Consider the following 17,705-nt stretch of genomic DNA (forward strand, 5'->3'; position numbering starts at 1 on the left):
CAAACAAGGCAACCCACAGTCCTCAAAAGGGCAAGGGCATGTGGGCAGGCGCCCCAGCACTGACACGAGCTCTTCTTGGGGTGTCCCAAATAGGGAGATGATGCAAGTCCACCCCTTTCCAAACGCTTTTTGCTTTCTCAATAGAAGTCTCTCCAGAACAGTGCTCTTCTTGGCCCCCTGATGTAAGCAAGGCAGGGAGGCAAAAGGGGGCCCATCACAAGATCCCATATACATGCCCCCCTCTGGCCAAGACACCTGGATAGCAGACTCGGCTCTGACTGGGCAGCTCAGTAGCAGCGGGTGGGTCCAGAGGAAGAGGCGGCATCAGCGATTGGCCAGTTGGGCAGGGTTATATTTTACGGGCGGATTACCGTACATGAGGTACTTGGACAAAGTTTTACGGGGAAGAAGGACCTTGTAATAAATAATATTCTGCACATCAAATCACTTTCACCGGCCCCCACCCCCGCAACACACACCAAAGAAAGGCTACACACACAACAGTCCCTCCCACCCTGTTACCCCACTCCCAAACCCAGCTAATTCTTTCTCTATTACTTTAAGAGCCAAGAAGACTTCGCTGGCTCTGATGGGGGGAGCCCCCTGAATTGGGTGCAGGACACAAGATAACATATATGCCAAAAAAAGAGGTAGAGGGGTCAGAGAAATGGAGAAGGGGCCTTTGGGATCACACCAGGTGCTGGCTTCCAAGTGGCAACATCTCTGCAATGAGACCACTGGGGGGCAGATGAGGAACAAAAATTCCTCAGCATGGCTTGTCAGCTGAGAAGCACTAAAGCCCACTAGATGGCGTTGAGCTCCAACAGGCTTTTAAAAAGGAGGGAAAGCTAAAGGAGTTACCTCAGGGAGAAGCTTGAGAAGGCAGCAAGGAAAGCTGAGCTTGGGTCTTAGATAAAGGGCCATTAACTGACTTTCCCATTAGTTACAAACTTCCAAGAGACTGCACTGCACTACCTCTCCAACCAGGGAACGGGAACAAATGGGCCCTGTCCCCATCACAAGGGGTCTCCCTTGCTAAACCAGCGAATTCTCCCTTGACCCTATCCTGATCCAAGTCTCCGTCTAGTCCCTTCTTTAAGCTATCCCACTGTGTAAGAGGGATCGCCAGAGCGTCTACTCTTTCCCCTAGGCCCACTCCTGCCCACCCACCCCAACAGGTGGCTTGCATATTTACCTCTTTCTTCTCCTCATCTTCGGCACTGCCCTCTGGGCGGTCATCATTGCTGACTTGGTCTGCACTAGGCATGGGGGGCTCTGGAACCTCATTTTCAGGTCTGTTTTCACTTGTCTCCATGGTCACTTCCTCCTTCTCCTCACTGACAGTATGGGGAGAGGTTGAGAGGGAAGGGCAGGAAAGAACCAAGGGGAAGAGAGAGCAAGACATTAGGTTTTGGGTCAGGAAACCCCCATGCCTCATCACTTGGGTGGGTGTGGGAGGGCTGCTTTTCAGATCAGACTAGAGTCCTTGCCCTCAGAGGAAAAGTGGGAAACTGTGTTTCCTGGGGAAAGAACACAGATTACAGCAACCACTGCCACCCACTGCCCAGATGGGATAAAGCTGTGATGTGTGAGGTCAAGACTCCAACCGTTCTTAGGTAATTCACCAGAGTACTCGTGTAAGAGGAGAAAACACCCTCTCTGGAAACAGTCCCTCAAAAGTGACTAGGATTTGCTCACAACTCTGTGGCCTCCCTATTCCCTGGCACCTTTATTTAATAAAACTGCCTGAGAAACTAAGGGAAGCCTGATTCCTTAAAAAGATGAGAAAGAATGGCCATGGCTGGGACAATGATCCTAACCTTCTGTTCAATCAACTGCTTAATAAGTAAGGGCCTACTGACCCACAGGCTCTGCAGACACCAGGAATGGAGAAATGGCAGGGGTGGGGCTGCAGGGAGAGGGGGGCTGGTGAGGGTTCAAGCTTCAACAAGGACCCTCCCTCTTCCAGAAGGGAAGACTCTAACTGCTGGAGAGTATGAAAGCTCAGAGAAGAATCAGGCCACTTTTACCTGCTCAGAGGTGTAGGAAATGCTCTTACATTCGTCTTTCGCCCAGTTTCTCCCACTCCCTCATTCCAACTTCCGAAGGATAAAGAGAGCAGGCCTCCCAGTCAGGACACACCCTCCCCACACCATGCATCTTCCCCCCACAAACACCGAACCCACTGCCCCCCGAATCACACAAGTGAGCTCCCATATCAGGCAACGAATCCCAGAGATTACTTCAGGTAGACTATCTTCCCATCTTCTTTTTCTGCCTTCATCCCTAACTTCTATCTCTAATCTCACCCCGATTACCACCCAAACACTGGGGGGAAAAATCAAATCAAGATGATCAGAGGCCTAAGTTTCATGAGAGGGGAAACCAAGCCTCCCCTGGCCGATAACCACCACCAAAAAACTCAGCGTTCCCGACAGGCTGCCTGACACTCAGAGGTCAGCACAGCCTCTCCAGAGCAGGCAGGGAGGGATGCACGGGAAGGGGGAGGGGAAAATCGGAACTGTGCCCCCAGCTAACAGGCCCCCACAGAAACACGCAATTCAAGTACCGAAATCTAAAGAAAAAGCTTAACCAAAGAATACCTATTTCCCACACAGAGAGGGCAAGTGGGGCCAATTAGAAATCGGGCAGGAAGGACAAAGGGGGAAGGCAGAATGACTGAAAACAAACCAAAACGAAAGACGGAATGAAAGCCATAGGGAAGAGAAGGAAGATGAGGTGGGCTAAGCGGTGGGGAAAAGGGGTACATGGAAATGTGAAGCTCTCACCCTTCTTTGCTTTCTGATAACATGATTTTTTTTCTCCCCCTGGAAGTGCTGTTTATCCCTTTCTGGAATGGAAGAAATAACAAAAACCAAACAAAAAAAAATCCTAAAAAATTAAAAAAAACCAAACACCTTCCTTGTCCCAAGATCCCACCACCTCCTCCCCAGCCACCCGATCCAGAGAGAGAAAATCAAGATGCAGCAATTGGGGATCCAAAAAATGGTAAATGGAAGGGGAGGAGGTGGTGGTGGTGGTGGTGGTGGTGAGGGGAGGCTAAAATAGATCTGGCTTTTAAGAGATAAGCGTTAAGTCCTCACGGCAAACCCCGAGTTCGGCTGGATTGGTCTCTCTGGAGGAGAAGGAGGATGAGGGCCAGGCTGCTGGTAGTGGCTGGCTCTATTGTATTGGCGGAGCGGCGGCGATCAGCCGGAGACATGCAGGGGAGCCATCTTGCCACTTACCCAGCAGCCCGTGTGTGCGGATGGGGGAGGGCCCTGCTGCAGCAGGGGAGGGGAAAGAAAGGAGGGAGGGCGCTTAGTGAGCAAGGTTCTTATCCTCTGGCAGGCCACAGGGAGCTCACTGCTGGCTCAATAGGCCTGGCCCTTTTCCTTCTTTTCTCAGGTTACAGCAGCTACGAGGCCTAGCCCCACTGGGAGAGGGTGCTCTCTCCTTGTCTTCCCAGGGGGCGGGGAGGGGGCTGGGTGGAGAGGACAGACAAAGTTACAGCTGCTTGCTTGGAAGATTCCAGAGAATTAGAAGAATGGAAAACAGCAGAGTTGGGAGTGAAAAGTGATTAAAGAAGGAAGATAACAAAGCCAAAGTTGAAAGAGACACAGAATGGAGAGGCACGAGCAGTTTTTATGTGCCCCCCTCCCACTCTCCAAGCCAGGCATGGAACACTGAAACCAGATCAGCCAGTCAGCTGTTCAAGGTGGGGAGGTGGGATGAGAATTGGCACTATCCAATCATTAAAGTAGCTGCTCACTCCAGCAATGACCACGTGTTACTACTCCAACCTGTCCTCTCTCCAGGGATGATGGAAGGAGTGGATAAACAGAGTTCCTTTTTGAATTCCCTGTAGAGTGGGGAGAGGTGTCTCTAAAGAGATGACAGACAACTTTGTTTCATAGAATCTTTAATAGGGTCACCCTGCCCCAGAGTCCGTTGGAGCCAGAAAGGAAAAGGATAAACAGGGCAAGGGAACCTTGGTTCCTTGAAGCCTGAAGGCCACTTGAAGCAAGGGCTCCAAGGTGAGAGCCGTTAAGTAGATAAGGGCGGGGGTGATCTTCGGGGCAGTAAGTGATTGAGAACTAAACAGAAATTATTAATCTGGGCATCTTCACCAGACTAAACGGGAAATGGGAAGCTGACTCCTAACTATTCAAAAAAGCACTCAGGAGATGCTCAAAATTCTTTCTCTGCTGACTGCAAAGGTACTCCTTTTGCATCCTAGTGGCAGCAATGATAAGACAAGCTTCTGGGTACTTAACCAGAAATAAAATTTCCTCCCTGCTGCTTAAAATCTTAAACTCACAAGCCAACTGCCTGCTAAAGCAGCCATGCTCACAGGTTAAGAGTTCCCTTTCCTGGGTGGTCCTGGTCTGCTCAGTAAGACTGAGAGCTCTAGAGTCAAATTGGCTAGGGCCCAATCCTGACCCTGGCCCCACCCCCATACAAGTGATGTGATAGTGGGCAAGTTCCTGATTCTCTCTGTGTATCTATTTCTTAATCTGCGCAGTGGGGATAATAACAATACCTGTCTCACAAACAGTGTGATAAGGGTTCACTCTTAAGAGTCTGGCTGGGACGACACCCTAAGTCAAGGATATGCATAAACACTGTACGTTTAATACGCCATTATCTCATTTGATGCCACCTATGGAGATTTTTTTGAGTTTCCTCAAAAAGTAGACTGCTCTTTCTCCGATGCAAAGGCATTCAGTAACCAGCCTGACAAATCTTTGGTAATACCCTCATCACTGTATAATAACCACCAGTTGACTTGCCCCTCACCTCCACTCTGCAGAGTTCCTCAGGGTCAGAGAGTGCATCCCTTGGCCCCTAGCCCAGGGCCTAACACAAAGAAATTCTCAGTAGATATTTCTGAATTAGGTTGTCATTGTAGGTACCAAGTGGACAGTTTAATAAATGCTTGCTGAACTAAAAGTTTTCTTCTTAAAAGTTTTGGATAGACTTTCTACAGAGAATGTTACATTCAAACATCCTCAAATAAATGTTCTCTGTCCATCGACTATCCTAAAATACTTCCAGGTGCCAATATGTCTCTCCAGAAGTAGCTTCCTTGGAGGAAGAATTTTCTTTTATTGGAAATTCTATCTCATTTTTTCAAGAATATGACTGTTACCATGTTACCTTTGGCCTTCTTAAGACACAGCAAGTTTGTGCTGCCTATTTCCCCACAATCAATTCTGTGGGATCCAAGAATTCCCAAGACTTTATTTTCATAAGAAAAAGAGGAATTCTTGAAACTGCCCCCAAAGGGGACTCAATCTACTTGTAGGACCAGTCCCAAAGCGTTGTCAACTGGGTGTCAGAGCTCCACACAGCTTTTCTGTGTAGTCTCTTTGAGACAAAAGGCATCTTCTTTCCCACTTATTTAAATTCCTGCACAAATGTTTCTGATCTTTGAAAAATGTGAAACTGCATGGGGGTTGGGGTTGGGGGAATCTCTCTCCACAATTAAGTAACACGCAAACCATCTGTAACCCAGAAGAAAAGGACACAACTACTTGGAGGCTGGTAACATCACACTATAGTTCACATCTGAATATGAATGAGATTCAGAGAAGCTAATGGAGAAGGAAGTTTCTGTAGGCATATATGTTTGAATTTTAGTTATCGTAGAAAATTTATGAGGAGCTAAGGACCTGATGTGAAATTTAGTAAGAAATGGTAGGATGTGACTACCCTCAAGCAGTGAGATTTAAATATAGAATACCCTCTGGAGTACACTAGTTATAGGACAATCAAGGACAGTATGATGCTGGGGGGGTGTCTTTAGATACCAATTTCTCAGTGAGCAAACTCTATTGATGACAATAAATTCTACTTTTTAAATATGCGTCATTTGGTATATTGGCATTGTAGGTCTCCTGGGGAGCAGCAATTACACTGTCCTATGGCTTAAAGGGTCATTTCCTTCCTCCTGCTCAGGCAAAAGGACAAATAAGCATAGTGCCAAGAACCCAAAGCTGCTATTGCTTGCGAGGTTTGTGCACACAGGAAGGTTGTACTTAGCAAAATTCAGGTTTGAATTAACTGCTGCTACATGATACATTTGCCCACACAAACTTTTTCTCTCCTTTTCTTTTTTTCCCTCTATTTTTTTAATGTAAAAAGAGTACCATTATTTTCTGCTGTATGAAGACCTTTTTGCTTATCCATAGCAGGCAAAAGATTGGATTTTGGAACAGGGCTCAAGTGAAACAGGACTGAGGGCTCACAAATTCCTGCTCCAAGCAATGAAAAAGGCACCTTACCTCATATCTAGAATTCCTCAGAGCACAATCAGAATCAGAACGGGTTTAACCAAGCACAGCAAAAAAGTCAGGCAATTTCTTCCAAGTGGTGAGAGGTCCTCGAAGTAAAGCCTATTTTTTTTCTTAACACGTTACTGAATCAATAGGCCCTAGCTCTGTTTTTTTAAAGTCACGTGATTTCTTGTTGAGACAGACAGGAAACCCAAGGTTAAGCCACAAATGGTCTTTTCCATTTAGCACTGTTGATCCCACTTCTAAAATTGGCCAGGGCTCCAGAGGCCACCAGGCTGAACCCTAGACTCTAGAGGGGTGAAAGACAAGGAGTGTTGTCAACCAGTTGTAGCAGTGCCTCCAGAAATGTAGGCAAACTTCTCAAAGATTCATTTACCAAATCCAATGCCAGAATAGCCTATGTATTTAGGCCTTTGGGCATATCTTTTTGTTAGGCTGCTGAATAGACCATCTGGAAAGCAGGCAGAAGGAAAGCAGGTAAGAGGGACGTGTGTGAGCTAGTCCTGAGCTCACACTGCATTTCTAATCTATAGGCTGCTCCACTAAAGCTTGCCTAGGCAACGATGGACAATCTCAGTATCTGCCCAAGGGCCACTTGCCTATCACCTTGCCAGAATCAATGTGACTAGATTACCTCAGTCATAAAATGAAGATCAAAGCCACCTTTACCTGGGAAGGAAAACCCTGTATATGACTCCAAGTTTCATTTGCCCTGGACTTGCATGCAAAGTCCAGAAATAAAGGTGCCTCAAAACATCATGAAGCGCTGTTCTATTGCCAGGATGTCACAGAACTTTAGGCAAGAAAGGAGCTTTTCAGAAAATTACATGCTTCTCAAGGTGCACAGGAGGCAGTTCCTCAGGCCCACTTAGTAGCAGGTTGTCAACACCTACTTCGAAACTGCCATTATACAAAAGACATGCTGTACCCCCATGGGATGAGGGAGCGGAGGCAGGTATTATCTCTGGTTGATGGATATGGAAGGGAAGGTGTCACCCCATCTCCTCATCGATGGTGTAGCTGGGGAATCCTGAACACCTTCGAGAATCCGCAGGGTTTTCACTTTATGGTCCTAGAAGAAAAACCCTTCTCCAAAGGATAATGTACCCATCCCAAAAGGGAAAAACAAAAACTTTTCAAAGGAAGCAGAGTGAACTTTTGGCTTTCAAACCAAAAATGTAATGGCCACAAGATGGCAGCAGAGGCAAGAATATTAGAAGGGACAGTAGCAAGGGTATATCCCAAGGCAAAAGCTATATAGTAAGGAGCACAAAACTATTATTAAAGTCATAAGGAAATGAGATAATAAATCATGTCACCTGCCCACCACCCTCCAAAATCACAGGCAAAAGATAGTCTGAAGCTCTCAGAAGAGTGTAAATTATTAGGTTTTTACATAAAGAAGAAAAATCATACTGGTAGTATTAGTGTTAAAATGACATAAAAACAATCATGGAACAACTTTAGGCCAACTGTCTACAAAGGACACTCCCCACAGTAGAACAGGATTCCTGAAGTCTAAAGCTAAGCCATCTTATTTTCACAATGCTTTTCTTGTTCATTTCCCATCCGATTTTGAAGTCAGGAATTTGTTTCAATGGCTTCTTAATTTATAACACCTAACTCAGAATAATGAATGACATACCTGTTCAATTACAAATTTAAACTGATATAAGAGTATTTTTATAGGACTAAATAACTCACATTAATTGTATAAATGATAACATCAATCCAAGGGTCCTAGGGGCCCAGAAATAAACTTCCGATTTGATATGGACTTCATCTTTGTTGTACTGTATGCTGTAAGAGCTAAGACAGACTGTGCTTAATAAAATGATAGCTAATAACCAGGGAAAATACAGACACTAAAAACCAGCACCCTCTTGTGCCTCTTAGTAGACTCAGTATCCTTTATTAAACTGTGTTCCCAGGCTCAGCTAGAGCTGGTAAATGTGAGCTAAAGATTGACTTAAGATGCCGAGTCAACTCCCTTATATCATCTTGAATTTGGAAACAGAAGCCTCTGCTGACTGTTCCTTAAAGGGATTATTTTGGTCAGACGATTCCAGATACGGGTTTCCTTATGCTCTCATCATCGCTTTCAAGAGTTCTGGTGGCAGCGCCCAACACAGTAACTGAAGCCTAGCCTTTGTCCAGATAAAGCTCTGCCTTCATGTTTTAAAAGGAAACTAGACTGCTTAGGCAAAGAACTCCAGGGAGCAAAGAACTACGGCACACTCCTTGTTCCCTGCTGCACCCCAGGTGAGATATATCACTTACACTGTGTGATGACTCCTTTCTGATTCTGGTAGGCGAGAGGTCTGAGTCTCTGAGGTTTGGGGCTGTGTGGCAGCTGGTGGCTCTGCCTCTTCAGCTTCGCACTTCTTTGGGCTCCCCTGTCACGAGAAACACAGCAAAACAAACATAGCAACGTACTTAAATCTGCTTGGTTCCTTTTCTTTAACCTGGAGCTGATAAAGGCAGAGCAGGACAGACACACTACCAGCTCCACACATGGCCTTCGTTGTTTCATTTAAAAAGTGGAATTGAATATTGCTTAAAGAATTTCTACACCAGCAATCATTTTTATTAAGAATTCTTTTTGAGAGGACTGAGAAAAGCCTTCCTTTTGGCCAGAAAAAAAGACGTTCTGAGGAAGAATGACCCTGAGAGCCGTGGAGATGAGAACCCTGCTGCTCAGCCTCATGTGGAGCGTCCATGAACCCGGGCATCAGAGATGAGTTAAGTGGAATCTAACAGGTATCCCAACCTCCTACATTTCTGCTGAACCTTGTCCATACTGACCTTCTAGTTTTATAGCTAGGAAAACAAGGAAAATCACACCCAATCTTCTGTCTCCCTCTAGGGAGGGGGCATAATAGCCTACCCGCTCAGGCTGTAACCTCTGGGTCACACGCTTTTCAGCTGGCTCAGGTTGGCTCATACGCCTCACTCGGATAGAGGATGAGGCAGAAGTCCTCTCCTTTGGCTCAAGGACCTGCAGTTGTGGCACTGGTGGAGTTGCAACCTCCTGACCAGAAGAGGGATCTTTGGTTTCAATGTAGCTGGTGCTGCTGTCCCTAGAGACTCCAGGGCTCAGAGACTGAAGAAATGAAACATATAAGACAAATTATTTTATATGGTATACATTCATTAGATCACTGAGTTTTCCAACATCCATTGACCCAATTTAATACTTCTGGATCTTTCTGTCCCTATGTTTATTAACGTTTGAGCTACTGATCTCCCTAACTTCCTAGATTACTCAACCAATTATTTATTAAGTCCCAACTAGGTGCTGGGTCCTGGGACACACACATAAGAAGGCATGGCCATACCCTCAAGAAGTTGCCAGTCTAGTGGAGGAGATGGGTAAATGGATTCAACATTCTTTGGAATCACAGAGATTCAAAATGAAAAAGACTGTACTTAGGGATCAATTAATTGAAAATTCGACTCTGAAGTGAGGGGAAAGTAATCATTGAACTGGGGACTAAAGGAAACTTTTCCTATTCCTGCCAGAAATCATGGTAGGTTTTCCCAGGGTTGAAAAACACTGGAGTACAGACAGAACATCAATGCAACCAGGATTCTCCCATACTTACTTTTCTGCTGTTGCTTGACGCTGAACGTGAACGAGAACGGGAACGTGACCTGGACTCTGATGTTGATCTGGAGCCCATCTTGGATCTACCACAAGGGTTGGCGTGAGTACGTGCCCGAGACACATCTCTCTGCTTGGATCTCAGAGGTGAGTGAGACTCAGAGCCTGAGCTGTCAGGAGAGCGAGATCTTGATCTAGAACTGGAAGATGAAGACGAGGAGGACCGGCTAGAGGAGGAGTCAGCTGATCGTTTTACTCTGTGGCTTGGGAGAAGGGTATGAGAAGCCCTTCTGCCTTCCTTCTGTTCCAAAGAAGGCTGTTTCAGAGATTGCTCAGGGATCCCTTTGGAGGGTGCTAATTCCTCGAATTTTAGAGGGAGTGGTTGAGCAGATTTTTCTGATTCAGTTTCAAGACCCTTCTGGGCTGAGGATTCAGCTAGTGTGCTTTTCTGAACTAGAGGCAAGACCCTTTCCTCGGGCACTTTCTCTACTGGAGATTCTGCTTTGGTGTCTGCAGGACTGGACAAAGGAGATAGGCCTCCCACCGACTGGACAGTATGCTGAGATATTAATAGCTCCCTGGCCTCAGCATCTGTATTAGGAGGAGATAACTGAACGAGGACAGGGGGGGCTGGGCCTTCCATGGGCTCTGTTTCTTCTTCACTCTGGAGTTGTGTATTAGGTGGTGGAGAAGATGCTTCCTTGGTAAGTAAAGGTGGGGGAGTCTCCTCCTCACTGGCAGTTTGCTCTGGTTGTAGCACAAGAGGGGTCTTCTCCAGATCTTCAGTCAATCGAGGAGGGGAAGGGGACTTTGATTTTTCCTCCAAGCCTTTTGAAGATTTTATTGCTCTTTCTTCTTCCTCAAGGGGAGCAGCTGTTTTCATCTCTTTCTCCTGCTGATGTCTGGCCAGATGACTTCTTCTAGCCTCTTCCTGGGACCTTGTAACTCTCCCTCCTCTCTCTAATCCCTCCTGTTCCTGGGATCTTATGGTTTGGGGTCTCTCATCCATCATCTCCTCTGGTTTTGCAATGGGCATCTCCTCTTCCTCTTCTTTCTTGAACTGCTTCAGGACTGGTGCATCCCTAGATTTGTGTCCCTCATCTGTTTCTTCGTCTTCTTCCTCCTCTTCTTCCTCTTCCTCTTCCTCTTCTTCCTCCTCTGTTTTCAAATTTCGATCTGCTCTGACCCTCAGGTTTCTGGAAGGTGTTTCTTGATGTTCTTCCTCCTCAACAACCTGGCTGCACTCAGAGAGTTTAGCTGCTCTTGCCTGAAAGAAAAGATATACAATGGTTCCAAGTATATTTGCTCACTATCAACAGAGGAGAAAAAGTACCTCATGAGACACACACAGAAAGAAGAAACTCAATGACATACACTTTGAGCAACCAGAAAGAAGTGTGACAGTAGACAAGTAGGACTGACATGGGCTCTTACAGGACTCAAAATAGAGTGACCAAAAGAAGTACAATAATGAAACTGCTACTAGTTCATTTTTTAGCTTGAGGTTTTAAAAATAAACATAAACTGAACATCTAGAAACTGTGTGTGGGGGGACTGGCCTATTATCACTTAATATGATTTTTTTTTATCATTTTGGTATATTTTTTTCCCATCATTTCTTTTCCAGAGTCATCATTACAGTACACACATACTTCTGTATTCTGCTCACTTAACATCATATCATAGAGCTTTGAGGTTTTAATTGAATAATTAATTACATCTTTTCTAATAATGTGCTTTAGGAATACAGACCAGGCTAAGTTTCACAAGCTACTTTTATTTTTTATCTATTTACTTAAAAATCTGAAGGTCAGAGAAGATCTAAATTAGAAAACGAAAAATGAAAAAAAGATGATAAAGTGGAAAAACATGACTGCATAAAAATCTAGAGAGACATCAAGTCCGAAAGAGTCTGAGGAAGAAGGAATGGAGGAGATGTTCAAAGCATTACCCCAGAGGTGATGGAAGCTTTGGGAGGTATCTGGTTACCTGTCTGACCCTGGAAGATCTTCTTTCTCCTTTCCTTGGTTTCTCATCATCAGATTCACCTTTCTCTTCAGAAACAGAGGAGCTTTTTCCTATTAAATGAAAGAAAATCAACTCAGACTCAAGACGTGAACATTCATTCAAGGCTGCTTTCTAAAAGTCAATCAATCATAGCATATGAGCTGGTCAATACATTACCTATATCAATTTCTTTGACTTGTATGCAGAATCAAAGAGTATATAAAGCCCTGAGGGTCAGAGTCTTATTGATAATTCCTGCTGTGCATGTCCGGAAAATTTTTAATGTCTCAAAGCCAATTCACATATTACAAATAACTCAAATACACGTAAAATAACTACTAGAGGCTTCAAATTATCTAGCAGGAATGTACGCATACAAACTGCACTTATTTCTATAAAATGTTTTGTCACTCTGAATCAAAGCTCAAGACTTCACTATGTTAAGTGTCCATTTTTTTGGATTGCCCATTGCTACCACTAGTTTTGACCAAAATATTATGATTAATATACCAGTTGTAAAACAACCACCTCATAAAATAAGTACTTAGATGAATGGTTTTCAGGGCCCTAAAGTTCCTAGAAGTTACTTCAAGCCAACTGGACAGGGCCTCACAAATGGGTCCTCTCAATTATGTTTTATATATGGAGCTAAAGGTGAGTTTTTTTTTTTTTTAAGGAAAAATAAGTTCCACTATTAAAAGAAAGCTTGAAAACCACTAATCTAGGTCATTCCAAAGAATAACTCCATGTAAAACTGGAAAAAAATTTCACTCACATTTCATGAAGGAAGCTAACTGTGGGTAAATCACTTAAATAATTTGGGTCTCAACGTCTTGACTGACAAAAAGGAGCAGATGGACCAGAAGATTTCTAAGCTTCCTACCAGCATTAAACTATTACATAGAATAGCAATGCAAATATTGATGAGAACCAGTTTAGGAAACAGCCTAAAGATAATTCTCTTCTAGATACTTACTCAGCTAGATTGGACTCAATTTTAATACAGTGCAAAGGGTTTAAATGATCCACATGTTCTACACAAACAGTATTTAAACTAGTGCAATGAGGCAGATGGTGGGAGCGCTAACCCAAGGTCTTCTCTCTTATTTCTACATCCCAACAACCTAAAATGAACGAGTCTTTGCTTCTGTAATGAAAAGAAGAAACTTATAAAATGAACTACAAGACTAAACATATTTTGTAAAACTTTATGATCACTTGATTAACAGGATCTCTGAACATAAGCCATCTCATATCTGGTTTAGTGAATAAAAACTTGCATTATGAGTGTGTGTGCAGGATCCATGGTTAAGATACATAAGTGACATGCCAGATTCTTTAGCAAATATCTGAAGAATAATCCATAAGAGATTAATAAATAATGTAGTGGCTATAATAATCAGTAATTTCATAACTAAATGACCTGAATAGGTTAAATCACTAAATGAGTAAAACCAAACAAAAAGATGATATTATTTATGAATTTTAGGCAAAGCTCCTTTAGAAGTATAAGGGGAATAAACTGAATTATTCTAGTTTAACAAAAAAGAAAGAGGCTGGCGGTGGGGAGGGATGTAGGGATGAGCAGCAGAGCAGAGAGGATTTTCAGGGCTGTGCAAATCCTCTGTATGACACTATAATGATGGACACAGGTCATCATACACTTGTCCAAACCCACAGAATGGACAACACCCAGAATGAACCCTAGGGTATCTATGGCCTTTGAGTGATTATGATGTGTCAAGGTAGGTTCATCAATTGTAAGAAAGGTACCACTCTGGTGAGGGATGCTGATAATGCAAGAGGCTATGCATATGTTGGGGCACAGGACATACAGGAAATCTCTGTACCTTCTTCTTGATTTTGCTGTGAACCTAAAACCGCTCTAAGAAAATAACGTCTTAAAAAAAAATCATCTAGATGCTCAAGAATTAAAAAAAAAAAGTTAAACAGGTTGGAGGGATGGTAAAGCTTTGGATATTGCCGATATTTTAAGCTTATACATAAACAAAGAAAAGACTGCAAAAACTATACACCAAAATTATCAATTGTGGTTATTTTAATTTGTAGGACTATTGGATAATTAAAAAACTTGTTTTTTCTACTTTTTCCAAATTTTCTTTAATGAATATACTACTTCTTGTAATAAGAAAACAAACATTTTTATTTTTTTATTTGGTGAGGAAGATTGGCCCTGAGCTAACATCCATTGCTGATCTTCCTCCTTTTGCTTGAGCAAGATGGTCTCTAAGCTAACATCTGTGCCAATCCTCCTTCACTTTGTACGCAGGATGCGGCCACAGCAGGCTTGATGAGTGGTGTGTAGGCCTGCGCCCTGCATCTGAACCTCTGAACCCCGGGCTGCCAGATTGGAGTGCGTCAATGTAACCACTATACCACCAAGCCGGCCCCAAGAAAACAAACATTTTTAAAAGTTTAAAAGCCTACATTCTGGAGGGAAAAACCTACAGAAGAGATTCCCAGACACTTCTCAAGTACTATAAACAGATAAAATTCATAGGCCTAGCCATCCCAAGTACTTGCCTTTATCACTGCAATTCTGTATAAGAAACATTCTCTTTGTTGTTTTCTTTTCAATTTAAATACAAGAGTTATAAGCATATATTTAAAGTCATACAAAAGATACTTTGTGGTGAATAACAGGCTTTCAGCATGGACATATATGCTCTGAATAAATAAACCTTATTTTAAGGAAGAAAAAAAGGCATGTACAAAGTTGGCCAGAGACAAATGTGTTAAACAGGTCAAATAAGAGTTTCAGAGTTGTGGTTTTAAAATTAGGTACGTATGGAGCTGGCCCTGTGGCCAAGTGCTTAAGTTTTGCATACTCTGCTTCTGCAGCCCACGGTTTCACCCATTTGGATCCTGGGCGCAGACATGGCATCGCTCATCAGGCCATGCTGAGGCAGCGTCCCACATGCCACAACTAGAAGGACCTACAACTAGAATATACCACTATGTACTTGGGGGCTTCGGGGAGAAAGAAAAGCAAAAAAAGAGAATATTGGCAACAGATGTTAGCTCAGGTGCCAACCTTTAAAAAAACATTAAAATTAGGTATGTACAAGCAAATAGCCTCTTTCTCCAACTACTGTAAGCTGTGCGCTATTCTACTAGATCATAAGGTTATTTGATATCGTAAAACGGCAGTGGTAGGGGCCAGCCCAGTGGTGTACTGGTTGGGTTTGTGCGCTCCGCTTCAGCAGCCTGGGTTTCATGGATTCAGATCCAGGGCATGGACCTACACACGACTCATTAAGCCACGCATTGGTGGCATCCCATAAACAAAATGGAGGAAGACTGGCACAGATATTAGCTCAGGGACAATCTTCCTCACCAAAAAAAATAAATAAGTAAAAAATAAAATGGCAGTGATAGGGTTTTAGATGATTATTCCTCTGTAAGCACCTGAGTAATAAGTCATCAAAGAGATGTGGGAAATAGACAGGGCCATTCAGAAAGTTTTGGTCATCACTGTTTTGCAAAAAAGGTGATAACTGGAGGGGACCCTCAGACGTGAAATAAGAACTTAGAAAGCAATACAAAATATAAAGAAGAGATGCAGAGTCTCCTTCCAGCTCCTTGTAAGGAGCTGATGTGATGCAGACAAGCTTCTGGGAAAGGTGACATTTATTATGAGCACATGGCCACATAAGTGTCTGATGTGAAATGGTAACAATATGTGTAGAAACTGAGCACCTTTAGCAAAGAGCAGACGTAACAAGTTAACAAATGTATTTCAGGAGTTGAAAAGCAAGTCAGGCTGAATTCTAAGGTTCTAAGGCTTCTAAGGTTCCAAAGCCAGAAGTCTTCAAGAGAAAGGAAAAGGTGGCTGGTAGACAGTGTAGACTGTATAAAAGTGAAGAATGTTTAAGGGTCATATAGGAAAGTAGTTTCTTCATCCTAGAAAACAAATCCCTGGGGAGAATTTGCAGGACCTAAGCAAGGTAGCTAGAGATCACAGCAAAGCCTGTGGCCAAAAGGAATCCTTGGGTATGAATAATGAAACAGGCATTATAGAGTGGAGACCTGGCAATGATGCCCAACCTAAATCTGACACGTTAGCTGTATAAGTAACTTCTCTAGCATTTCTCTAGAATCTCAGCATCCAGATTTAATATGAGAAAAAGGAATGACGGCTACATGCTCTGTAAGCCAAAGATCCTGGCTAAGATCCCATGGGGCTACACCTTTGCTAAAGAATCGGTATTCTGAATGTCCATTTTTAAATGTTTTTGTATTTTTCCTAATTTTTCTAGATTGAGCTCTTTTTGAAAAAAATTAACTAAATGCAGTAAGGACTTTTGTATACTCAGTCATGGTTTCAAAGGAAATCCACACAACTTCTGAGTACGGAGGGTGGATACTGACTCCTAACACTTAAGAAAAATCTGAAGAAAATGGTGGAGAGATAAGAAGTCAAGGAGAAGAGCCAGGGAGGACTTTATAAACCACTTCTTCCTTCTTACTGGGATTTTGTCTAGAGAACATAAACGGGAGGTTGCTGGAATATAAGCCAAGGATCCTGATTAAATATAACACTGAAAAACTATTCTTTCAGTTAGTCATTCATAAATTGAGTTGATCAACAGAACCACCAGGGGACTTAAAAAACGTAGAGTTCCAGGACTCTCATTCTCTGAGATTCTTGGGGTCATGACCCTGGAATGCATACTTTTTTTTTTTTGAGGAAGATTTAGCCCTGAGCTAACATCTGTGCCCATCTTCCTCTATTTTGTATGTGGGACACCTGCCGCAGCATGACTTGATAAGCAGTGCATAGGTCCACGCCTGGGATCCGAACCAGTGAACCCTGGGCCCCTGAAGCGGAGCATACAAACTTAACTGCTATGCCACTGGGCCAGCCCAGAATCCACATTCTTTAAAATAGTAATACTGAAAAAAAAAATCCTCAGGCACCACTACTGATTAGCAAAATATGTTACTAAGAACCTTCCTTTAATCAAAATCTTATTAAAGAGAGAACCCCAAAGCATCCGAAGCCACAAATAAGCTGGCAACCCAAGTTTAATGGCTTACGGCAGACTAACGAGGTACACCTGAAAGAATCTAATTTCTGGGTAAACTCCGGTATTACCACTGATCCAACTAAACACTGCTAGAACTCCAAACTACCACTCCGCTTAGGACCTTGACCGAATTTTGTACCACGTCTGTAGTGAGGTTCACATTCTGGCCAAGATCACAGTACACTGAAGAGCACACATGGCAATTATTAGCTGTACTCTACACTTTACTACATTCTTCTAATTTATTTTTCACCTCTCTCTTTCCTTTTCTTTTACCTGTTATTTTTCATCCAGCGAGTACAGCCACAGGCAGAGGCCTGCTGATGACATAAAGCACTGAAGAGACTGGTTACCTTCACTCTAAATCTTTGCTTTTGAAATCTTATTTCTATTTCAGGATCCATTCCTTATTTTCATTTCAAGTTACATTTAGAACTGAGAGAGGCTCTCCTTTTTAAACAAGAGTTATTTATCAAATCACGTTTCTATCAAGAATTTTCAATGGTTCCCCCATTACCTTTAGAACAAAAACGCTCATACTCACTGCCTTGCTGTTCAAAGCCTTCTGCAATATTATCCCACTTTATCTTTTTAATTGTTTCTCTGACTATTCTTGAATATGAAACAATACTTTACTCTGGCTAGATTCGTTTACTACCTCTCCTTTAAAAAGATCACATTCACTCCTATGTCTATGCCTTTGCTTCTTCCATAAAACCCCTCATCTCCTCTATGCCAATTCAA

General features: G+C 43.1%; 1 protein-coding gene across 13 annotated transcripts in view; it reads right to left on the bottom strand.

Annotated features, from left to right (window-relative positions):
- ACIN1 (apoptotic chromatin condensation inducer 1) overlaps positions 1 to 17,705 on the bottom strand; it is a 32,318-nt gene that overhangs the window by 8,177 nt on the left and 6,436 nt on the right. For 10 of the 13 annotated variants that reach the window (XM_070240935.1, XM_070240917.1, XM_070240925.1 and 7 more), the window contains 5 exons: positions 11,893 to 11,981; positions 9,905 to 11,170; positions 9,187 to 9,402; positions 8,580 to 8,695; positions 1,196 to 1,337 (listed from right to left, as the gene is read on the bottom strand). In XM_070240935.1, coding sequence (XP_070097036.1) covers positions 1,196 to 1,337; positions 8,580 to 8,695; positions 9,187 to 9,402; positions 9,905 to 11,170; positions 11,893 to 11,981 — 1,829 coding nt within the window. Of the gene's footprint in view, positions 1 to 1,195; positions 1,338 to 2,789; positions 2,940 to 3,104; positions 3,263 to 8,579; positions 8,696 to 9,186; positions 9,403 to 9,904; positions 11,171 to 11,892; positions 11,982 to 17,705 lie in introns of those variants that run through there. The other 3 variants (XM_070240955.1, XM_014733496.3, XM_023622205.2) reach the window with 3 other exon arrangements.

Source organism: Equus caballus, chromosome 1 (assembly GCF_041296265.1).
Source record: "Equus caballus isolate H_3958 breed thoroughbred chromosome 1, TB-T2T, whole genome shotgun sequence".
Classification (NCBI taxonomy): Eukaryota; Metazoa; Chordata; class Mammalia; order Perissodactyla; family Equidae; genus Equus; species Equus caballus.